The sequence below is a fragment of the Ursus americanus genome, chromosome 25 (genome assembly GCF_024610735.1).
Source record: "Ursus americanus isolate L20-20 chromosome 25, mUrsAme1.1.p, whole genome shotgun sequence".
In the NCBI taxonomy this organism is placed as follows: Eukaryota; Metazoa; Chordata; class Mammalia; order Carnivora; family Ursidae; genus Ursus; species Ursus americanus.
In genome coordinates this window covers 10,985,579-11,010,144 of record NC_142151.1, presented here as the reverse complement: position 1 = coordinate 11,010,144, position 24,566 = coordinate 10,985,579, and the positions used below count along the sequence as shown (strand labels likewise).

The 24,566-nt window shown below is 35.9% G+C and overlaps 1 protein-coding gene across 2 annotated transcripts; it reads right to left on the bottom strand.

Moving 5' to 3' along the window:
- Positions 1 to 1,914: 1,914 nt before the first annotated feature.
- Positions 1,915 to 22,445, bottom strand: LOC148107758 (uncharacterized). 2 transcript variants are annotated; one of them, XM_087855608.1, is made up of 9 exons: positions 22,185 to 22,445; positions 21,979 to 22,070; positions 20,310 to 20,411; positions 13,447 to 13,545; positions 12,973 to 12,990; positions 10,931 to 11,143; positions 7,841 to 7,947; positions 4,784 to 4,892; positions 1,915 to 4,011 (listed from the first exon to the last, which is right to left on the bottom strand). In XM_087855608.1, the coding sequence occupies exons 2-9, from the start codon at positions 22,067 to 22,069 to the stop codon at positions 3,959 to 3,961; spliced, it is 792 nt and encodes a 263-aa protein (XP_087711734.1). In that variant the 5' UTR covers position 22,070; positions 22,185 to 22,445; the 3' UTR covers positions 1,915 to 3,958. The 2 variants fall into 2 exon arrangements, with proteins under 2 accessions (XP_087711734.1, XP_087711735.1); XM_087855609.1 differs by lacking the exon at positions 12,973 to 12,990.
- Between the last annotated feature and the right edge of the window lie 2,121 nt (positions 22,446 to 24,566).

Genomic DNA, 24,566 nt, shown 5'->3' with positions numbered 1-24,566 from the left:
CATTTTTCTTATTAAGTGTGCAATTAAATTTTTTCATATGTAAAACATAATTTTAGTGAATGAGTAAGGATATTTTCACCATCAGAGTAAGAGAGAGGATTAGGACTAGATCATAAATTCCTTAAGTGTCAACCTTATTATCTTGAGAAAGCCTTCACAGATTTCTCATCGAATGAAATATGTAATGGTCTGGAGAAAAAGGATGACATGATTACAAAACAGAGCACACCTCAGATGTTAACTTTTATTTATTATTTGAACTTATTTTTAAATACCAGAAATAACACATGTTTACTCTAGAAAATTGTAGGAAATACATGTGATGTTAGTGAAACTTGGCTGCTTCTTAGCCAGAATCAGCATGGAATTACGTATAAAAATAATTGAATTTTCCTACTTTCTTATTTTATACTTTAATGTATTTTGATGGCAAACTTACAGGAACAGCACAGAAGACAGACACCATTCAAAACATGTACTTGCATGTAGAACAACTCAGTTAGAAAAGCATAGTGAATGGATGGAATCTACTGCATGATAACAATACCTCAAACACCATTTAGTTGCTGTCAATAAGAAATTTACTTGTTTTAAGAAAATCCAAATGCTGGCATTGTCCAGAAAAGTTAGCAGGTTTATTTATAATTGTTATAACGTTGAATTGCTGAAACGTGTTCACTGAAACATTCGGACTTGAATTAATGCTTTATGTCCCCACATTTATATTAAAAATTCACACACAAATGAAAATGGAAAAACCGCCAATACCTGATTTCTGCCCTCTATGTTTCCACTTGCAATCATATACTCAGGTACCTATTGACCTCATGGAAAAAAACATATCTAACGTTATAACTACCAATAACAGGAAGAAGAAAATTTTTTCTTTCCCTTTTTCTTTTTTTAAGAATGAAATGTTTTCCACCATAGTGGATTCTTAAGCATGTTCTCCAGTAAAAAACTGAAAAGGTAATATTAATTTTATGGATGTTTTCCAGAATATATATTTTGATTGCTCTTTATTTATTGATAAATCTGAAAGGAGCAATACTTTTAGAAATTTGAAATTTCTATCCAAGAATAAGTTACATCACTCTTTTTGTTCAAGTCATCTTGGTATCTTTTACTACAGTTTTAAATCTTCATCATTTCATATTCACTATTAATTTTTCATATGAGTTTGATGTATTTGTTGTTATGTTGGTCAATACCTTTTCTCTCATTGGAATAATTTTCTATTCTAAGAGTTTTTTACTTGTATATAATAAAGAATATGTCTTGGATATTTGTCATGAGATTGGCCAACTCGATAATCTTATTTCATAAATTTCAGCCATTTTTTTCAAAATCGTATTGTCTACAAATGCACAATTAATATTTTATCTTTAATAATCAGTTGTCACTAATCTTTTAATTTTTCTCTGTTTCACTTGCCAGACTTCTGGGTCAATGTTAAATAGTAATAGTGATAAAGTCATTTTGGTGAACACTAAATATATAGAATCACTATTTTGTTTCATTTTGGTGGTAATTTTACATACATAATCATTAACATATTAAGGAAATATTCTACCATTCTAATTCACTTCGAGTTTTCTCCTTTTTCTCTTCTTCCACCATCTTCTCTTGCTTCTTCTTAAATCAGAAGTAGTTATTTAAATCTATCAAAAATTTTTCCTTATCTATGAAGATACCAGATATAATTACTAGGAAAGACGTACTTAGGAAATGAATAGACGCTAATTCAGTAAATCACAGAGAGGAATTATGATTATGGAATAAACGCTAGAAGTCCTCAGTTGCCAAGTTTCCAGGAACACGAAATTTATATGAAGTTTTCAGTAGCACAAAGAAAGAATGCTACTAAAAGGAAGGTTAAAGAGAAATCAAATAGTTTTTTTTTTTAAAGATTTTATTTATTTATTTGACAGAGATAGAGACAGCCAGCGAGAGAGGGAACACAAGCAGGGGCAGTGGGAGAGGAAGAAGCAGGCTCATAGCAGAGGAGCCTGATGTGGGGCTCGATCCCAGAACGCTGGGATCACGCCCTGAGCCGAAGGCAGACGCTTAACCGCTGGGCCACCCAGGCGCCCCGAAATCAAATAGTTTTTAAACAACAAACACTGAAGCATTTTTAACCGAGTTGCATAATAACTGAGTTAAAAGTAAATAAGAAATGATTTTTTACTAATATCTTACAGGTGCACACTGAGCAGCTTGAGGAAAGACACAAGGTCATTATTTCTATATTCAGTATTCTATACAAACATAATAGTGAAATTAAGGTGAATATTAATTGAATTTAACAATTGCTACTATTTATAGGATTCAATAGAGGTACTCAAATTACGCAGTTATAAATTTTATTGGAAGCACAGATAGGTACTGCTTTCCATGGTTTCCATAACACAGATTTCAGCGATCATGAGTCACTTAAATTACACCAGTCCCCCTGGTGTTATTTATACAATACCTGGTGAGTATTGCATAAAATACAAACATTCCTGCTACATAAGTAACAGATGCTCATTATGATAGAGGACCACTCTTGTCTCTTCTTTAAACATCTGTCTATGATTGGTCACTGAGAAATTCTTATCCATTTACATATTGATAGTAAAGCAAACAGTTGTTTTCCCTCTTTGCTTCTCAGTTGTGGAGATACATTAGACAAGATAATTTAACTTTTAAAGCATTACTACAGCTACATAATGTTCTAGACCACCCTAAAATACAACTTCGATAATCTAAGGGGTCATTTAAGTTTTTAAAACCTTGTAGACTATTGACACTAAAACTGGAGATCATGCGATTTCTTAGCTGATTTTAGAAGAAATAGTATAGAAAGCATGCCGCCGAAAATATTCAAACATCTTAGCAGGAGGTAATAGGATATCCTTGTAATAGACGAGCTTTGTCCACACCATGTGAATGACTTTGCAGAATGTAAATTGAATCCAAACACAGTTAAAGACAAAATAGCTGTCAATACTTGAAAAACAAAAAAAATTTTTAAATAAAAAGATGATAAAAAAAGAAGAAATAATTGACTACGAGAATGTTGATCCTGCCATCGTTTCAGAGTCTCAGAGGACTCTGAAATTCCTGAAGAACTGAAGAACTTACTGAAGACAATTTCTTGGCACAGATGAAGAAAGGAGTTGTGCTGGAGTAGATGAAGCTGCCTGCAGGAAGTGATGTCAGCAAAGTTCACATTAAAGAAACTGTTGGAAATCTTTCATGTCTTTGACATCACAAAAGCTAAACTGTTAAAAGCTGATCCTAACTTAGAAAGGAGGATGGCAAGTTGCCAGGTATGGAAAAGATGTTCAATCTGCGTGGTAAGTTGTGCCACAAAAAGGACTTGTACCACTCCCCTTGCTTCTGTTGATAAATGGGAGAAACGACTTTAATCCTCAATGTTTCTAATATTTTGAATTACAATGCATTAAGTAATATTAATTTTACTTTTCTCACTTCCCTACACATTTATAACCAACAGTAAGATGTTTTTAATGTTCTGACAAACTTTTAAAAGTCACAAAAAAACAAATTGATGTTGAGATCAATTTTCCAAAGATTCAGCTTGCCTGGTCACCTTTGTATCACACACTATTACGGTAAACTAGGAATGTTTGCATTTAGCTACAATTGAAAATTTGATATAGGTACTTTATTTTCACAAACATGGTAACTACTAGAGTTAGATTTTCCAATCATTCCATTTTCTTTGAATGTTGCATACTTCACCATTTGTTTGTCTTTTTTTTTTGTATTTAAATTCAATTAGCCAATGTATAGTACAACATTAGTTTTTGATACAATGTTCAATGATTCATTACTTGCATAAAACACCCAGGGCTCATCACATCACGTGCCCTCCTTAATGTCCATCACAAATTACCCCATCCGTGAACCCACCACCTCCCTTTCTGTAACCTCAGTTTCGTTTTGGGAGTCAATCTCCCTTTCCTTCTTCTTTTACTTCACTGATTTCAGTAGGTGTCAAACCTGTAACCAGAAAAAAAAAAAAAAAAAAAAGAATTGTGTCCTTTAGTTTGAAAACCAAACAATTTAGTTTGAAAACCAAACAATTACCTCATGAGTCTAAATCTATTATTGCCAAAACTTATTCTTTTCTTGTCAGATTATTTTCGTTAAAAGAGACCAAAGTGATAATAACTATGGTGATTTCTTATACTACTGCAAGAATTCACCAGAACCCCCAACTGTCTAGGGCCCAAAACTATCTCTGGGTCTTTCATTGGTAATTTCACCCAAGAGGTCATTGAAAAATCTGGCTTTGCCCAGCACACTTCAGATTCATGCCCCGTGTCTTAGTGCAATTATCAATAGTGACTCCTTTTACTCTCAAGTGTTCAGGTTTGGACAATAAATCCTATGGTTACTCTGATTCCCATTCTAGTTTATATCGACAGGGTAATATCCTTGACCCTGCTTTGACTTTGTCTTTGTACCTTCTTTCCATTCCTTAGGGCCTTCGGAAAGCATAGGAGTGTGAAAAGAAGGACAGGGAAGCATAACAGAGTTTCTGCATTCCTGCCTTCTGTGTTCTCAATTCTATGAACTCCTTCTATCTAGAACAGATTTGTTTGCTGAAAAGGAATTGCCTGAGCTACAGGCAAATGCTCCCAGAGATTTTTTATCTTCTCTTGATCCATTTTGACCACATATGGAGGATGGCCGTCAGAGAGACATCGCCAAAATTAACATACTAGATTTCCTTTATTATCGACAAGAAGCAAGTGGCAGGGTAACTCACAGGTCACAATGCAAAATTTTAAAACGCTTTCTTCTTCCTGATTTCTCTTCTTGAGAGTACAATTCAGATTTATCTGGGGGATAGGTGATGGAAGACATCTAAAGAAGAGCTATAAACAAACAAACACACAAAGAACCATGAGTTACTGCTCCTTTGTACCACTGGGAGCTAATTCAAGTGCCACAAAATCGGATTCAGATCATCAAAATTCCACTCAATAATCTTTTCATGTCTTGGTTCTTTGTCCCCTCTCCTTCAGTAGAATGTTGAAACCTTTATTCTTCTCAAGTTTCTTCTTAACATCATCACTACACTCTTGACATTACGCAGATGATAGGCACAAAGAGAAGCCATCAGATGAGCTAAGCCCGCATTCCTCCGGACACCACCATGGTGGTTCTGCACCATGCAGAGTTTCTGCATTGACTGTGGAGTGGGTTCCCATTCATTCAGGACCTGCCTTTCCAAGGAGCCCCTCCACTCTTTTCCAATTCACCTACCTCTATCCTACTCTTCTAATCTTTCCCTCTCTGTTGGGCCATACCCTGAAGTGAGTAATAATGTCTTGAAAACTTTTCCTGGTATTGGGAATTTTTTCTTGTGATATAAAAGACAGCTGTCTTCCATTAACTTCAGAGAACCTTAAGAGAAAATCTGGAGTTTAAACTTGATTGTGTTGTTTCTTTGTTATTTGGATTTCAAGCCATTTCTATCTCCTTTGAGCACCATCTTTTCATTTTTTTTGTATATGTAACCTAATAATTGCAGTTTAATTGTTTGCTAATTACTGATTTATTGTCTTGATTCACCTTAGATTATAAGCTTCCCTAAGGTTTATATGTGTAGGGCTATTTGTTAGATTCTCAGCATGTAGTCCATGCTGCAGACCTGAGTATGTACCCATATTACTTCATTTGTAACACTCTTGACAGAGTCATCTTTTAATTGTCAACTAACGTTTTCCTTTTCAACATATCTTGGGCTTTGAAGCTAGGCCAACTAGGCTTTGAGTCTTCGGTCTGCTACTTATTCATGTGACCTTAAGAAATTTACTTATCCTCTATGAACTTCAGTTTCCTAACCTGAAATTTAGATATAATGGAACTGCAGATATTGCAGATTGTTTTGGGCTTAAATAAAACATCTTTTCCGGTTTGTGACTTACAGTAGGCCTGTAATAAATAGCATTTGTAATTACTTGTATGTACTGTTTAGCCTCTTGGAGGGGTTTTCACCGTTAATTACATTATTCTTGAAACTCTTCTCTCCATTACCTCCCACAGAACCACACCCTCTTTTGTTCCCCTTCTTTCTTTAATCACTTATTCTTAAACACTTGTGCTAGTTTTCCTAAAATCCTGCCCCATTTATAGTGTGGATATCTAGGATTCTATCCTTTGGTTTCTTCTTTTCTTAATCTACTAATTTAGTTTGGATATTATCAGCTAATCTAAGATTTTATTTTTGTTGATCAAAATTTAACAGGCTCAAATGCCCCTTTATGTAGTAAAATTACATAGTAATCATTAGTAAGTATTTGATAATGACTGTTTAATAAAACTATAAGTGGGCAAATTCTTAAAATCTTCAATACAGTCATCTCCCATTCAGCTCCAACCCCAAAGGCATTTTATGTCCATGTCATTCTCACAAGTGCCATAAATTTGACCTATTAAAATGTACACTCAATATCAGTCCCAAACACAAAAATACCATACATATAACTGATCCTTTTTCCTTGTGAATAAATTCAAGACAAAAAAAACCCTAAAATTCTCAGTCTGCTGACTTTCCTTCATACCTCCTATCTAATTAGGCTGTGGCATGAAATAATTTTAGTTTTTTTTAATTCCTTAACTGCTTTTTAACTGTTTCTCTTGATTCAGATGTCATTTTTCTTAAAAGTGTAAATTATCAAAATAATACACTAAAACAATGAAAAATCTCCTTTGTGACCTTCTAAGTGTTCCCTTTGCCTACAAGGGGGAAAAAAAACCCACAATTTTTTAATAATCAAAATATTGAAGAAAACTTGTACTCCACCCAGGCTTAAAGTATTTTCACTATCATAAGTGGATATACAATAATGAGCAAGACATGTTTTCTACCTTCAAGGAGCTAAAACTCTAACAAAACAAACAGATGCACTCATAGCTATTAACTAAAAATGTAATGCTGTGGGAATATGAAAGAGAATGACATTGATTATCTTGTGAAGGAAGCCAAATTTTAAAGAAGCATTGAGGCTGAAACTTGAAAACTGAATTGGATTAATCAAGTTCAATAGGGCCAGAATAATAATTCTGGTAATAAAACTATATAGGGCAAAAATCACAGAGGCATGAACCACATTCAAGTTAATGCTGATGATAAATTCTGGTTGGTTGGAGCATGATATATATACATTAAACAAACATATTGTGCTCGATTTTAAGGGGTTTCTACAGTTGGAAATTTGCTATTTTTTTCTACACTCAAATATCAAGAAAAACAACAGCAAAATAATGCTAAGCATTGCAGTACGTTTATCTGATTTGTTTCTCTGTATTTTAATTAATAGCCTTAATTACTATAATGATATGTGATGATAAGATAAGTCATATGCAGGACTATGCCACGTACATCATGGCCAAGAGTATAATTTTTCATCAGTGGACAACCACTCTAAGGGAGAAGAGAATCCCATGATTTAATTTGTATCAATGGCCAATTAAAATATGCCTCACAGCAGGAAATAAATCATTGCTCTCTCCTTTCTGATTCTACAAGAACCAGAAAACACAAGGAATAAGAAATACCAAGTAAATAAAGTCCCATAGCTTACCTGTTGTATGGGTCTCACGGACCCATCACTTGAATGATTGTATATACTTGCCATTTGAAACTGGGATAGCAGAATTCCCCAATAATTCTGCTCAAAGGGAGGGAGCAAAGATAAAGGACATGAAGGCTATTTACTAGAAATAGCCGAGGACTAAGGTCACCCAAATTCTCCTTACCTGTATCTTAACAATACCAAAATCTTTCTGTAGATGACCCCCACATCATAACACAGACCTGGGTTTGGTTGCAAGTTGTCTTATTGTCCGTATTCATCTGGGCATGACATTGGTTTCCATTTCCATACCACATCCATGACTCCGAACAAGAGTGAAATCCGACATCTAAAAAACACATGAGGAAAGTCTATGAAGATACAATACTGATTCACACATAAGCATAATATGTATGCATAGATATACTATAAATTAGCATATCTATCAGAATTTACAAACATTTGCATTGCCTATTGCCATGACTAACCAAAGTTACATATTGAGTGAGATGACTGCTTATAACATGAGAGAAGGAAGAGAATGGGATCTGAAATGGAATGGGATTTGGATCTGGGATAATCTGAAGACAGAAGGAAAATCATAGATAGGAAGAAAAATGATGAAGGGATTATTAAAAACACTCGGAGAGGGGCGCCTGGGTGGCACAGCGGTTAAGCGTCTGCCTTCGGCTCAGGGCGTGATCCTGGCGTTATGGGATCGAGCCCCACATCAGGCTCTTCTGCTGTGAGCCTGCTTCTTCCTCTTCCACTCCCCCTGCTTGTGTTCCCTCTCTCGCTGGCCGTCTCTATCTCTGTCGAATAAATAAATAAAATCTTTAAAAAAAAAATCACTCAGAGAAAAGTTCAATATGTTTGGATTGCTGCAACAAGATCCTAGTCCATCTCTAGTCTCCTATTTTTTTTTTTTTTACAGAAACCTTATCAACTCTCTGTTTCCAGTGATCTTTCTGTAACACTCTGCTTTAAGTGGTCCAATATTTTTCTGTAGCTTTCAGAGGAAAATTCAAACCCTCCCCATTATCTGTGGAAACACTCGTGACACTCCAGTCTTATCTATTAGTTTGTTTACCTTCCTGTCAGCCATTCACTTTGAATACCTTGAATTTTCTGAGCACCCCATGTTATCCTCACTAATTTTATTGCAATATGCTTCCGCTCCCTGTATTGAATTTTATACCCCACCCAATCTCAACTGTTTCTTCCCACTATATTGTTTCCTGAAGTATATATTTATGTTTATGAGCACTTATTACACTGAACTGTAATTTTCTGTTTACTTGTCTGCTTCTTCTATCATACCATGAGTGACTCAAGACAAGGGATAGTTATTGCTGTATGCATAAAACTTAATATTCTCAAAAGTCTCCCAAGTGTTGACACACAGTGTGAAGTGATTTCTTTCTTTTTTCTTTTCTTCTCTTTCTTTCTTCCTTTTTCTTTCTTTCTTCCTTTTTTAATGAAAGAAGGTAAGAAAGGAAAGAGTAAGGAAACGAGGGAAGAAAAATCAGTAAGAAGCTATAGAATCTTTCGGAGGGAAAAGGACATGGTTCCTCTCTGAAGAAATTGGGTGAACAGTCTGGCAAAGCCTAGATTTCCACTGTGTTTGTTGTGATTATCATTTATATACAGTCTCATTTGAAAAGGAACGTTGCCTGTTCAGACATTCCATCTTTATCTTCCCCCTTAAACTCTCCAGACAGGTTTGTCATTTTCAAAGAGATCTAATGGAAAAACTGTCCTCTTTCAGTAACAATGGAGCCAACCCACACCAACTATGTATTCTCTTAGCAAGGATCATAGGGTACATAAAAGCACCCTCACATGAAAGAGAATTTTTATGAAAAACATTTTAAAAAGAAGAAGAAGAAAAAGATAGAAAGGAAAGGAAAAGTTTCCCCCTCTTCCCCAAAAATGAATTTAGGAAAGAGGAGAGTGATATTTTAAAATACCCCTCTAATTAATATAGTAAGAGGACTCCAAAGGTTTTTATATACATAAGGTAAGAACAGGATACAACAAAACCAGAACTCTCAAGAATCATATAAGATTTTATCAGATTAAAAATATGATTTTTGAAATAATAATCGGTAGGAAGATCTCAAAAGGATCTTCAAATGTTAAGATTTGTAGATTGTCTCATTTCTATATATTTTCTTTTTTTTAAGTCCTTTTTAAGAGATGTCATGGAAAGAACAAGAAATAGAACTTAGAAGTAACAGAGTGCATTTTTCCTAAATTTGAAAGACATAAACTTTCATTCTGAGAAAGCTACAGAGTGCACAGCAAATAAAAAGCACTCATACCCAGAATATCCTAAAATTTCAGCTTCCCCAAATGAACAAAATATCTTAAAAGCTAAAGTCAGGGGTGCCTGGGTGGCTGTCAGTTAAGGGTCTGCTTTCTGCTCAGGTCATCATCCAGGGTCCTAGTATGGAGCCCTTGTTGGGCTTCCTGCTCAGTGGGGAGTCTACTTCTCCCTCTCCCTCTACTGCTCCCCACCTTTCCTGTGCTCTCTCTCTTTGCTCTCTCAAATAAATAAAATCTTAAGAAAAAAAAAGCTAACTTCAGGTCATTTTTATGGAATGAAATTACACGAGGAACAGACTTCTTAACAACATTGTTTGCTAGAAACAGTGAGGCAACTCTCAATACTCACTAAGAAATTAATTTTTAACCTTTGAATTTATACTTAGCCAAAATAAAGACCTTTACAGACATGCAAGAAAACAACATTTATCTCCCATCTACCCAGCTAAACTCCATTACAGCTGAACTCCATTAAAATGCGAGTGTAGGGGCACCTGGGTGGCACAGTCGTTAATCGTCTGCCTTCGGCTCAGGGCATGATCCCAGCGTTCTGGGATCGAGCCTGGCATTGGGCTCCCTGCTATGCTGGGAGCCTGCTTCTTCCTCTCCCACTCCCCCTGCTGGTGTTCCCTCTCTCGCTGGCTGTCTCTCTGTCACATAAATAAGTAAAATCTTAAAAAAAAAAAAATGCGAGTGTAAAATATGAGTGTAAAAGAAGAAAGAAAAAAGGAATTAAAAAACAAACTGAATCTAACCCAAGAAAGATAAATGAAGAGAGAGAAAGATTAGTTTGATAAAATAATATTTAAACATACCATAAAGAAACTCAGTCAAAAAAGACAAAAAGTGTTTTTTATATAAGAATTTATAAATGATTACTGTATCTCCATGTTTTCTTTATTTTAGATATAGTTCAAGATTTTGAACCCAGTAAAATGTCTAGAGAAAAATGGAGGACCTGGTTAGGGATGAGACTAGATGAAACAAGAGATCATCTCACTCACCATTTTTCTTCTCCTTTAAGTCTTCACAGTATGCTGAGGTAAAGTTGTTCAGCTTTTCTAACGTGTTTTCTGTCATATTTTTGAAAATGATGTGTTCCTGTGAGGCATTATGATACATATTCATGTATCGTGTTACATTTTCCTCCAACTGTTGTATTTTGCTTTGTTCGATATCGTTTGCTGTTCTGTTGTTGAAGATGAGTTTCCAGTAATCTATAATTCATATCAGGAGATTAATGACTTTAACATAGTCAAAGTTTTCCAATAAATTATATTAATACCATAATGGTTATTTAAAAATTTTATGGAATACTTATTTTAAAATGATTCCTACATATGTGTAAAATACTAACTATAAGTACTTTTAGGGTTAAAATTTATTTGAGATAAAAAGTTTTTACGTTACTCAATAGAGATTAGTTCCTTGTTGAAGGAAATGCCCAAAAAAGTTTAAAAATAAAAAAAAAAACAAGAAAGATCCATGTGAAGCAGAGATTTCAAAGTAAAAGATGGTGCAGTTCAGTAGTTAGTTTATAGAAACCACGCTCGTGAGATTAGGAGGCACCATAACATACTGGTGAGCCTATGTGGTGTAATTTGAATTTCTTGAACAGATAGAACCATAATTTAAGGATGGAGAATTGGTAAACAGCAGCCTCAGGATTAAAAAACAACAACAAATCAGAACACAGGGATCATGTCTCTAAGAACATCAGAAGATTCAGAACAAACTTCATAACTTCTTCATTTTGTGGACTGTTATAACATATTTTGCTTTTCTGTATAGGCTGAGGTTAGTTTACCTGAGAAGCCTGCAACTTAATAGAATCTTTAATTTTTACTTTAAGTTTTATGAGGATTAAATTAGATAAAATCCCAAAGGATGGGTGCTCAAGAAATGTTAGCGATTATTATCATCCTTCTCTTATTTCCTCAGGATGCCTTTGTACTCCCTGTTTTAGGAGGAAAGAGAAGGGGGAGGAACATCACCCACTAGCACCCAGACTCGAGAAAAGATGCTCCCAAAATATGGCATGCTTACAAGAACCTTTCAATTAACAAATAAGTAATTAATAGATATTTAAGGAAATAAATTGTTGTAGGGCTTGGGAATGTAGTCGAAGAATAGAGGGTACGATCAATGTAGCAAAGCAGAGAAACATGAAGTTACTTAAGGCAAAGGGGCTTTAAAACCGTAAAGTGTAAAATGAAATGATAGAGGTATAATCAAATACTTCCCTCTGGTCACTTATAACCACACAGAACTGGAGAAGTATTTTGGGTTCTCTGACCTGGAAATTGAGTGTAAACATGATTATAGGACATGATTTGGGTAAAGATTGAATGAGATCGTGAGACTATGTGTTAGTAATTTGAGTTTCTCGGACAGATATAACCATAATTTATATGTGAAGAGCTTGGGAAAACATTAGTACTCAAAAATGTTAAGTAATGTAATGTTATATGAGCATTTAAATTATTAAACAGAATGTTGATATAAATGATATCTACTCTATGACTCCAAAGATATTAATGCATGTTTTTATATTTTGGTAGCTTTTGCCTCCTGTTGGCAGATACCAATTGCTTTAGTTTCTTCTCCTTCTCTATATTTTGAGATTTTTGGCAATGTACATGCATTAGATCTTTATTGAAAAAAATGTATTTTAAAGTACTTGAGATTCCCTTTTTTCCTAAATGTGGAACAAACTGCTAATAAGGGTGGATTGAAAATTTTCCTTTCCTTATAAAGATACTTCATTTTTGATATTCAAAAGCCTACTCCTTCCTGTTTATTCATTTATTTTTTCATGAACTCACTCATTTATTCATTTAATACATTCATTCAGTCAAAGAATACCAAGGATGAATAAGCCATAGTCTGTGCCCTTATGAAGCCTGCACTATATTGGAGGGAAACATCCTGCCCACCAATTATTATTCTATTGTCAAGAACAGTTATAGAAGTTTTAGGAAAAAAATAATCATTTGGGAGAAATTATCTTTTAAAAGACATCACCATGAAACCAGCTCATGCTCACCTGAAATTGGTGTGATTCCTGGAAGAGAATAATGGGGTATTAATGAAGGAATTAGAAAAAAAAATCAAGTGTGATAATGCCATTTTGAAGGATGTTTGCATTAGAATGAATTGGACAAGAAGGAAATGCATGAAGAATGGAGAATTTGCATTAAATATATGAAATCATCATGAAAACACTCAGGCTATAATTAGTTGTATTTTTGTTGTATTGATTTCACAATTTCTAGAAAAAATAGGCTTTACATTACTATCTTTAGCACTATTCTGCTATTCAACGAGTAGTTGCCACTGAGGGAATTTGATACTAAAATATCCTCAAGACAATAATTAATATGATATGGTCCTACAGTAATGAAACATTTTCCTCTCTATTAATCTGTAAATATTATATGGATAGGCCTCAGGACTTGGATTCATTTGTAATGTGCCTGATAAAACCAATCAACAGGCTCAGAGAAAAGTGGAAACTTACTCATCAGGCCCAGGGTCCCCAGGCCAGCCAGTACCACCAGGTTCACCGTCATCGAAATGAAAGCAACAGTGCACCACACTTTGCACTGAGTGCTATGTCCTAGGAGGAAGCACCAATTCAGAAAAATGACATGAAGCAACACATTTTATGTTGTTTCGTCTTCCCCTAACCCCCTCCACCCCCTGCCCCTTATGGATAGGAGTACTGGAATTTTTTTGCAAAGTCAAACAAGTCCTCATTTATGTTCAGCCAACTTGAATACATCTTTACATTCACAACTAACACTGAAAATGCATAATTCCAAGTAAATGTGATCATAGGACATATTTTGGATGCTTTCATGGACACTCTATTATTTATATTTTAGCAGAGTTTTTTTCCCCTCGTACCTTCCCCATCTTGCTATTTCCTCATCCTTCCCGTCTCCAGGAAATCAGTTTTGACCACCTGATGGATATTCTTTCCTAATTTTTCTATGCTATGGTGAGATCTGTTATTTAATATGATTTACAATCCATTCTCTGATTAATCTTTTCAGGTTTTCTCTTTAATATATTATTAGGAAATCATCTACTTCCTTTAGATGATCAAATTTATTGCCATGAAGTTGCACAGGTTATAGTCTTACACATATTTATTCTCTCCCCTGTTTAAGTTACATATTTAAACATATTCCTTTTTTAAAAAGATTTATTCATTTGTTTATTATTTTAGAGTAAAGAAAGAACATGGGGGTAGGGGGTGCAGAAGGAGGCAGAGAGAGAGAGAGAGAGAGAGAGAGAGAATCACAAACAGACTCCCCACCCAGTGGGGAGCCCGACATTGTGGTTGATCCCAGGACCCTGAGATGACAATCCTAGCTGAAACCAAGAGTCGGATGCTTAACTGACTGAGCCACCCAGGTGCCCATGAATTAATATCTTATAATTTTGTTTTCTACATTTTTCCTTAATTTGAATACTAGATTCTTTTTAATGAAACCATTCTTCAGATTAACTTTTCTCTTCAAAACCTTTCTATTTATTTATTTAAGCTTTTAAATTTGTCAATTCTCTCTTAATTTCTTTAGAGATTTTAAAATACATTAAGGTGAGTTATTATATCTTTTCTCCTTTGATCATGAAAAATTGGGCTGATAAATCTTTCTTTCATAGTTCTAGCTGTTTCCAAAAAGAAACATTTTCCTTTGCATTAGATTCTAAGTATCTGTAATTTTGTTACAGATAAATTCAGACTTTCCAACATAGATTTTTATAATACCTTTATTCCCTCACCTCTTCTGTCCTAACACTGGGTTTTATTGTGAGGGTTTAGTAAAATCTGTTCTAGACTATTCTTGACTTTCTCTTGCAGTGTATCTATTTCATTGCAAAAATGATTTATCACTTTCATTATTATAATTTTCATTATAGTCATTCCATCATCAGCTATTTCTTTTTGACTCACCCCTAAGTGTCCCCTTTCTTTGAGATCTGATTAATTCCTTGTATGTCTGGAAATTTTCTTGAATATTTTTCTTAGACGAAATATGTGATGACATTTTATATTGTTAGAATGGATGAATTATATATTTTCTGAATTCAAGATAGGTGAATGGCAGTTTTTTTTCCCCTCCATATGTATTCAGTACTAGAAGAGGTCTAATTTTTCTTTATTTATTTCCTTTTTTAAATCTGTTCTCTTTCCTCTTTGTGAAATCTTATTTACATATTAGATCACATGGACAAATTATCTAAGCCTAGTACTTTTCCTGATTTAGAATTACATAGGACCTTTTTTGCCTGTCTGTTCAGTTTACATATGAATCATCTGAGACCAGAAAGATAAGCAAGTCCTTGTTGGACCACACAAGAAGGTTGGTACAGCCTTTCTGCTATGCAGTTCAATAACATCAAGAGACTAGTACCTTTCCCAAGGATGAAGGAGGCCTAAATCTTCCCCTAAGCTTTTTTTTTTTTTTCCCCTGTGAATCCCCAGGCTCTTAACCAGCACAGAGGTAAACAAGTGCATCACCTCTTCTCTTCATTGGAACCCCATAAGAGTTTTAGACATGGACATACTTCCAATGTCTTTCCTATTTCTGGTTCCATTTAGGAGGAGAGGCACTTAATAGTAGAAAATGGGAAGGAAAGGCAGAATAAAATTGCATTTGGGCTGACTGAGATGTTGATTAAAAATCAGTCTGGAATTAATCTTACAGAGAGAGCTCATTCTTTTCCCTTTCTTTTTTTCTAAAAATTCTAATAAAATATAAAAGGAGGATAAAGAAGACATAGATTCAAAATAATGAGAAAGAAATCCACAGAAATGACATTTAAGAAGGTGGATAACAAAAGTTACTAGTAACTTCATGGACCCTGGGAAAGTGAACCAAAATCAGCAGTGAGAAAACGAGACACATGCGGATTCTCACTTAAGAATCCCAAAAGTTCTGTGAGTTGGTGATAACCTCCCATTTTATCATTCCACGTGGAGGTGTGGGGGAAGCCTGAAAACTGAGCAAGTACCTGAAAGTTTACATATGATTCAGATAGACTCCCCTCACCTTTTCTTTTCTCCCCCATTTCGTACAACTGAGTTACTCTCTGTGAGATAATAGGATATATATCTATATCTGTATCCATATCTATATGTCTATCTATCTGCTCTGTTTCCTGTCACAGAGCTTCTGAAACTCTGATATTTTCCTAAGTGATAAGAACACTAGGAGCATCTCTGCTTCTAATATTTGATCTTTGACTCTGCTCCTGACACAAGGATCCTAAACCCTTATAAATTCCTATGTGATAAGAGCCCCAGGAGCATCTGTTGTTCTTATTTTTTTAAAGATGTATTTATTTATTTGAGAGAGAGAGACACACCACACACACATGAGTGGTGGAAGGGGCAGAAGGAGAGAATCTTCAAGTAGACTCCCCACTAAGGGAGGAGCCTGAGAAGGGGCTTGATCCCAGGACCCTGAAATCATGACCTGAGCTGAAATCAAGAGTCTGATGCTTCACCGACTGAGCCACCCAGGCGCCCCAGGAGCATCTTTTGTTCTAACGAAGTGAGTCTGAGTGGGCTTATGGATGGGCTCCTGGATGAGAGCCGGTCACTGGAAAGACCAAGCCATGACAAGAAGCTTGGAATTTTCAGCCCCTTCCCATTCTCTTGAACAGGGAAAAGGGCTGAAAATGGAGTCATTAACTCCATCAATCATGCCTATGTGATGAAACCTCCATAAAAATCCCATAAGTATGAGGTTCAGAGAGCTTCCAGGCTGGTGAACATAACATCGGGAGGGTGACACACCCCTGCTTAGTACCCTCCCAGACCTCACCTTATGTATCTCTTTATCTGGATGTTTATTTCTATCCTATCTCATATCCTTTAATAAAGTGGTAAATGTTAAGTGTTTCTCTGAGTTTTATGACTTACTAGGGCAAATTAATTGTACCTGAAGAGGGGATTATGGGAAACTTCATTCTGTAAACAAATCTGACAGAAGTTGTGGGCAATCTTGGGTCATACTTCTTGCAATTGTCATTTTAAGTAGGGTGGGAACAGTCTTGTGAGACTGAGCCTTTACCCTGTGGATCTTGACACTATCTCCGTGTAGATAGTTTAGAACACAGTTGAATTGTAGGACACATGTCTGCTGTCACAGAGAATTGCTTGATGTGGGAAAAAGCACCGCACATTCGATGACAGTGGTATCAGAAGTGAAGTGTTCCGTGTGAATAGTAAAGGCGACTCATACGGGAAAAGCTCATGGTAGAGAAAAAATGTTTTTGTTTTTGTTTTTTCCCCACAACAGGTAGAAACTGATGTTTCCCTTAACACCCTCACCTAGTCATTCTGAGAAAAGTCTGTCTGGGGCAGAATATTGGAGGAGTCCTCTCCAGAGCAACTAACTGGCCTGAGAGGAGAAATTAAAACAAACAAACAATCACACACGTACAAATATTGACGATGGGTTTCTCCGTGAACCACTCAAGTACATGAAGGCTACCTATAAACCCTCATACACACTGAGGTCCCACTCAATTAATTTGGCATCGCACTCTTTTTTAAAAAAATATTTTATTTATTTATTTATTTGACAGAGAGAGAGAGAAAGCACAAGCAAGGGAAGCAGCAGGCAGAGGGAGAGGGAGAAGCAGACTCCCCGCTGAGTGGGGACCCCAAGATGGGTCTCCATCCCAGGAAACTGGGATCATGACCTGAGCCGAAGGCCGATGCTTAACTGACTTGAGCCATCAAGGAGCCCTTGGCATCAAACTCTTAAATGAGTACAGGCAACCAAATATCATTGGATATTTGAAGAAAGCTGCCAACATGAACGACTGAGAAAAAAAATGTAGAACAGACAAAATGACTTTAGAAGAAGCAAAGATAACACAATGAGAACAGTTAAAACGTTCTGTAAACTAACACTCTTTCATTTCTGGTGGAAATGGAAAAATGGAAAACAATTTTCATAGTTTCTTATAAATTTAAACATACCCATCTAATCCAGAATTCTACTTCTATGTATTTATCTGATAAGATTTTTTTTTAATTTTAAAGTAGGCTCCATATGACCCTGAAACCAAGACCTGAGCTGAGATAAGGAGTTAGACACTCAACCGACTGAGCCACCAAGGTGTCCCAACCTGATAAGATTTAAAAAAAATATGTCTGTGCAAAGACTTGAATATCATAGCAGCTTCCTTTACACTAGACCCAATCTGGAAGCCACTGAAACATCCATCTACAGGTGAACAGAGAAACATTTTGTGTATTCATAATATGGAACACTACTCAGCAATGAAAAAGAATTAACGATTGATAACATACAATATGAATTAACCTCAGTAACACTATGCTTAATAAAAGAAGCCAGTCATAGAAGACTACATGCTACTTGAATCCACTTATATAAGATTTGGTAGCAGACAGAATAGTGTAGGATGACAGAAAGTAAATCAGCAATTACCTGGGGCTACAATTGGTGGTGGGGGTAACTTAGAGGGGAAGTTATTTTTTTATTTATTATTATTTTTTTTTAATGATTTTTTATTGTATTATGTTAGTCACCATACAGTACATCCCCGGTTTCCGATGTAAGGCTCGATGATTCATTAGTTGTGTATAACACCCAGTGCACCATGCAATACGTGCCCTCCTTACTACCCATCACCAGTCTATCCCATTCCCCCACCTCCCTCCCCTCTGAAGTCCTCAGTTTGTTTCTCATAGTCCATAGTCTCTCATGTTTCATTCCCCCTTCTGATTACCCCCCCTTTCTTTATCCCTTTAGAGGGGAAGTTATTTTTGTATTTTGTTTTTACTTTTTGGGAACACTGATTAAGAAATTTCATTATAGGGGCACCTGGGTGGCTCAGTCGTTAAGTGTTTGCCTTTGGCTCAGGGCGTGATCCCGGCATTCTGGGATCGAGCCCCACATCAGGCTCCTCCACTGGGAGTCTGCTTCTTCCTCTCCCACTCCTCCTGCTTGTGTTCCCTCTCTCACTGGCTGTTTCTCTCTGTCAAATAATAAAATCTTCCAAAAAATTAAATAAATTTCATTATAGAAAATGGATGCATCCAATATCCCCAAATACATTTGTAACAACAGACACACAGGAAACACAAATAGTTGCTACATCATAGCCTTGTTCTTTCCAAAGGATAAAACATCATGCATAAATGGGATGTGGAGGTTGAAAAAGAGAGAGTGGTTAGAGAAAGAAGGTACTGTCCTTTTGATTAAAAGACACACAAAATACCTTTTTGGGGTGACAGAAATATTGTATTTCTTAATTTTGGTGGTTACAGAGGTTTATATTTGTTAAGTACAATAAACTATACTCTTAAGTGGGTGTATTCTTTTATATTTAAATTATACTCCAATAATGTTGATTTGAAATGCAATTTTTAAAACCTTCAGAGAGTAAGATACAATTTTGTATCTACATCTAAGAATAGAATGTTATATTAGAAGACTTGAGAAAACAAAAAGAGTTCATTGAAAATAAAATGATATCAGGAACATGTTTGTGCTAGGCAAATTAAAAGATAATTCAAGAAAATCCATGAGGGCTTTTGGGTGGATCAGTTGGTTAAACGTCTGCCTTCAACTCAGGTCATATTCCCAGGGTCCCAGAATCGAGTCCCACATGGGGGAGTTTGCTTCTCCCTCAACCCCTCCTACCTGCTTGTAATCTCTCTCTCTCTGACAAATAAGTAAAAGAATCTTTAGAAAGAAAGAAAGAAAGAAAGAAAGAAAGAAAGAAAGAAAGAAAGAAAAGAAAAGAAAAGAAAAGAAAAGAAAAGAAAAGAAAAGAAAAGAAAAGAAAAGAAAAATATCCATGTAATAAAACAGAAGGATGAAATGATGAAAAAATGGAAGGAAATATGGAACTCCTGGTGGTGCAGATGATTAAGGAACCGAGTCTTCATTTTGGCTCAGGTCGTGATCTCAGGGGTCCTGAGATCAAGCCCCATGTTGGGCTCCATGCTCAGTGGGGAGTCTGCTGCAGTTTCTCTCTCCCTCTCTCTCTGCTCCTCCTCCTCCCCTCTCTCTCTCCAAACTAACTAAATAAACCTTTTAAAAAGAAAAGAGAAATGGGGGGAAATAATATCATAAAATAGGAAAAATCCAGAAAAAGATGAAAACACTGGGGATGGATGGAGAAAATAAAAAGGAGATGATTTCCCATAAGTAAAGGATATAAATTTTATCACCTTTTGTTTATCCTTCTTATTTCCTTTCTCAAAAGTTTTCCATCTTTTATCTTTAAAGATAGTCTCTAATTGTTATGCCCCAGTGTCTCCCACAATGCCCTTCTTAACTTTCTCCTTGACCCAGTGGCTGCATTTATTCACAGAGGGCTTACCTGGCACAGCTCTGCTATCTGCCAGCTCAGCTGTGCTCTCAACTCCTGCTGCTCTATTTTCGGCTTCACCATCCATCTCTGTTTCAGGCCCTTCATGATTGTCTTTAAAAAAAAAAAAAAGTAAAAGCCTTTTAAAAAAGTCAGTTTTCTCTAGTCTTCTGTACTTTCTAACTATCCAGATATTACCACTGTTCTTGGTATGATTCTGATTCTGATGATACACATTTTAAATAGACAAACATTGGGGTGCTTGGGTGGCTCAGTTAGTTAACTGTCGGACTCTTGATTTCAGCTCAGGTCATGATCTCAGGATGGTGAGATTGAACACCTTGTGGGGCTCTGTGCTGGACATGGAGCCTATTTGAGGTTCTCTCTTTCCCTCTGTCCCCTCACCCCATGCTCACACACTCTTTCTCCTCCTCTAAATAAATAAATAAATAATAAATAGACAAACACTGCATGATCTTTTACAAAAATAAAATTCCAACAACCTACCCTACTGTATACAGAAAGATAAAATTGTTTTATAAGGAAAAATGTATTGGAGAATATGTAACAGAAAGTAAATTGCACCTCCCAGTTTATAAGCACCCTAAGTCTGTTGCCTACGAATGACAAGTATGTAATACTTTTCCCCAGTACGTACAGTGCCTTTGTCAATATTGTAGACACAGAGAAGAGGACTCTATTCGGGGGAACTGGTCCCTAAATATTATCCACTAACCTGATGCCTCAAATTATATAACCAGAGCCATGTTCCTAGAAGTGATTTTTCTTCCTCGTTTGGATATAAAATACTTTGGGTAAATTTATAAAGTAAAAATTCCATATGTGTGTGTGTGTGTGTATATATATATGTATATACATATATATGGCATAATTTTATAGTAAGATCAAAAAGACTTAAAAACAAACACAAAAGAATAAAAATAATGTAAATAACAAAATATAAATAACAAAACGTAATCCCAGGCAAGGCACAAGAAACCATGTATCCTATATAATACAAAAATTTCAATAAATACAATTTTGATGTTCCCCCCAATTATCTTCCTGTTTGCTACCTCTAACATCCTAGGAATTGAGCTGCTGGATAAAACAGAATGGAATTATACGGTCTGCGATGACATTATGTAGAGATAACGAAACTTCAGTCTTGTTCCTTCTTAGAAAGAAGTGAATGTTTACCACAATATCACTGACTAGGATCCCAGGGTCCTATGAATTTTGTAGCATATGTCTATTTTATATCTTTCAGCAGTTGAACAAAAATCCTAAAGTTATGTTCATGCTTTTATTGTTTTTCCTTCCAGTAATAGCCTGTATGTGACATCATCCTAAAATGTCTAAAAAACATAAGAAATGCTATTTTGGTGGCACCAGAGATCTGGATTTCCAGAGGCTTAGACCTCTGTCATTGTTTCATTTTGTTTTGTTTTGTTTTGTTTTGTTTTGTTTTGTTTTGTTTTGTTTTCCACAAACTATGATCTTACAAACTAAGTAAGACAGACAGCACTAAGCTCTGTCATAGTCACTTCACTGTGCACTGGCACTCCGTAATCAAAATCTTAGAAATCTAGCAGCCTTGAGTTGAAGGCAAGGAGAACTCACCAGAGTAGCTAAATAGTTCTCTTCTCTGGTGTGTCTCATCCTACATAGAGGCTCTTACCAGTTCTCTGGAGACTGTAGCTCTCCTCAGACTTCTTCGACTTGGAAGCATTTGGAAATTGGAGAGTAGCATAAGTCACTTCTTCAGGCATACTGAACAAATAAAGCACAATCCGTCACTGTGTGCGGTGCATGTCTCGCTGGACCTCACAGAAGCTGCTCTTGTGGCATGATCTATGCACACGGAGACTAAGTTCTGTGACCTACCTTTGTAAAAACCAAGCAAAAATATAGTGACAGAAAACAGAACTGATCCACTGAGAATTTCAGAATTGTCTTCTTCTCACCTCCACACGCATCTCTTATCTTTCTTTTCTTAACTTCCTCCAGTAAACACCAAGTTGAAGAAATAGTCCTGAGAGAAAAACGTAGGTTTTAAATACAAACATTCTTTTATTTTTTTTTTTTAATTTGTGGAAAATGGCAGTGATCTCCAGACTTGGAAGATCTTGTGAAAAATACAAATAAAAGTACCATGATTTCTGCATATATAAAGTTGTTAATCAGCAAGTGCCTGTAAGAATAGTGTTATAATTGAAAGCACTTAACCCACTAACTAACTCCCAGAAAACCACAAGTAAATTAGTTCTCACCAAAACATTGTTCCCTTTCTTTTTTCTTCCTGTTTTTGTGGATTGAAAAAAGTCTTTAGAAATTAAAAGAAGAAGAATATTGGGGCCCTGGTTGGCTCGGTCAGTTGAGCGTCAGACCCTTCATTTTGGTCAGGTCATGATCTCAGGGCAGTGAGATCAAGCCCTGGGTCAGGCTCCCTGCTCAGCTGGTGTGTAGGGGAGTGTCGGCTTGAGATTCTCTCCCTCTGCTCCCCCCCCTAAGATAAATAAATAAATCTTTAAAAAGAAGAAGAATATTAATAGATCAATACAAAATCAAAAAAGTGGTACTAAGAGAAAAAGTAGAAAAAGCTACATTTGAGCTACACTGAATAGAGATCTTCCCCTTCCCCACTCCTGCCCCCACACAGAACAGCCCCTGAAAAGAAGGGAGATATAGTCTAGAAGTGGCAGTTCTTTCCTAAGACTGTATCCATCAGGTTAGGATCTGAATTCTAATAACCCGAATTTGGGGAGGGAGGTAAGGCGTATATGTGCATTAACCTGTTTTATAGACCGGGGAGTGGTGAAGCTCAGGGAGCTCAAGTGCCTTGGTCATAGTCCAGCAAAATTAGTCCATAGAGAGCATTCTCAGCGCCCTGAATTTCTAGCATAGTGGCAAACACATACCAGATTTTCAACCAGTATCTTTAAATGGGTAAGTTATTAACTCATTCAGAAATAATCATAGTGGGGCGCCTGGGTGGCGCAGCGGTTAAGCATCTGCCTTCGGCTCAGGGCATGATCCTGGGGTTCTGGGATCGAGCCCCACATCAGGCTGCTCCGCTAGAAGCCTGCTTCTTCCTCTCCCACTCCCCCTGCTTGTGTTCCCTCTCTCACTGGCTGTCTCTATCTCTGTCAAATAAATAAATAAATAAATAAAATCTTTAAAAAAGAAAAAGAAATAATCATAGTATTGCTCAGTGAAAAGCAACTGTTCAGTACTGTTATTAATAAGAACACCGTTATTGACTTTTAAGAACGACGGGAACATTGTGCAGTGGGCACAGTGTCTGGATAAAAATGTAGTAAAATCACAATATTACAAAGGCAGAAATTAAGGAATATTTAACATGGTGTCGAGAAAGAGAATATATATCTTTTCAGGAAAACCACGTTCTGATATGTAAACCTGGAAAGAATGAGAAAGACTAAAGACTCCACCATGAAGCTCAGAATTTTCACCTACTGTAATTCGCTCTGGAGCCACAGATGTTTCTCCCATCCTCATAAATGTGCTTTTATTAGGAAGGAACTACCTGAGGGGGGAAAATCATTCACTCTTCTAATCTTCCTTCTGAAACCTGAAGTAGTAATGTATCTCCTAAATCTTAAGGCTCAGATTTCTTCTCACAGGTTCAGATTTTCATCCCACCCCAGTCTGATCATAATATCCTTTGTCTCCATAAATATAAATGCAGTGTAGTTTTTTTTTTATAGGTGGTTTCTGCCTATTTAACCTTGAAAAATAAAATGAATATTTTTACTTGAGAGTTCAGGAACATTAACTTATTTATGTATTCATTTCGTTATTCAAGAAATTAATTGAGTATTTACTATGTGCTATGCATTATTCCAGAGCAAATGACAGGCTCGTTTTCTTCCTTAATGTAGTTTACATTCTACAATTCACATATTTGTTTGTGATATGTTAATGTTTTATGTTATTTATTCATGGATAAGTAATACAATGTAAAGTAGCAATAGTGCTATGGGTAGGAATAAAACAGGGAAAAGTAGGGTAGGCAGAGGAAGGAGAGGAGGCTTTTATGTTAAACGGGGTACTCCCAGAAGGCCTTTCTGTGGAGGTGTCACTTGGCACAGAGAACAGTAACAGCAAAAACATCGTTCTATAAAAATATGCTAATTTAATACTATAATATTTACCATCTGTTTTAGTTACTGAAATCATGAGTCAGAATAATTTTTTCAAGTGAATTATTTTCTCTTTCATTTTCAGAGGTTTCAGGATTGTTAA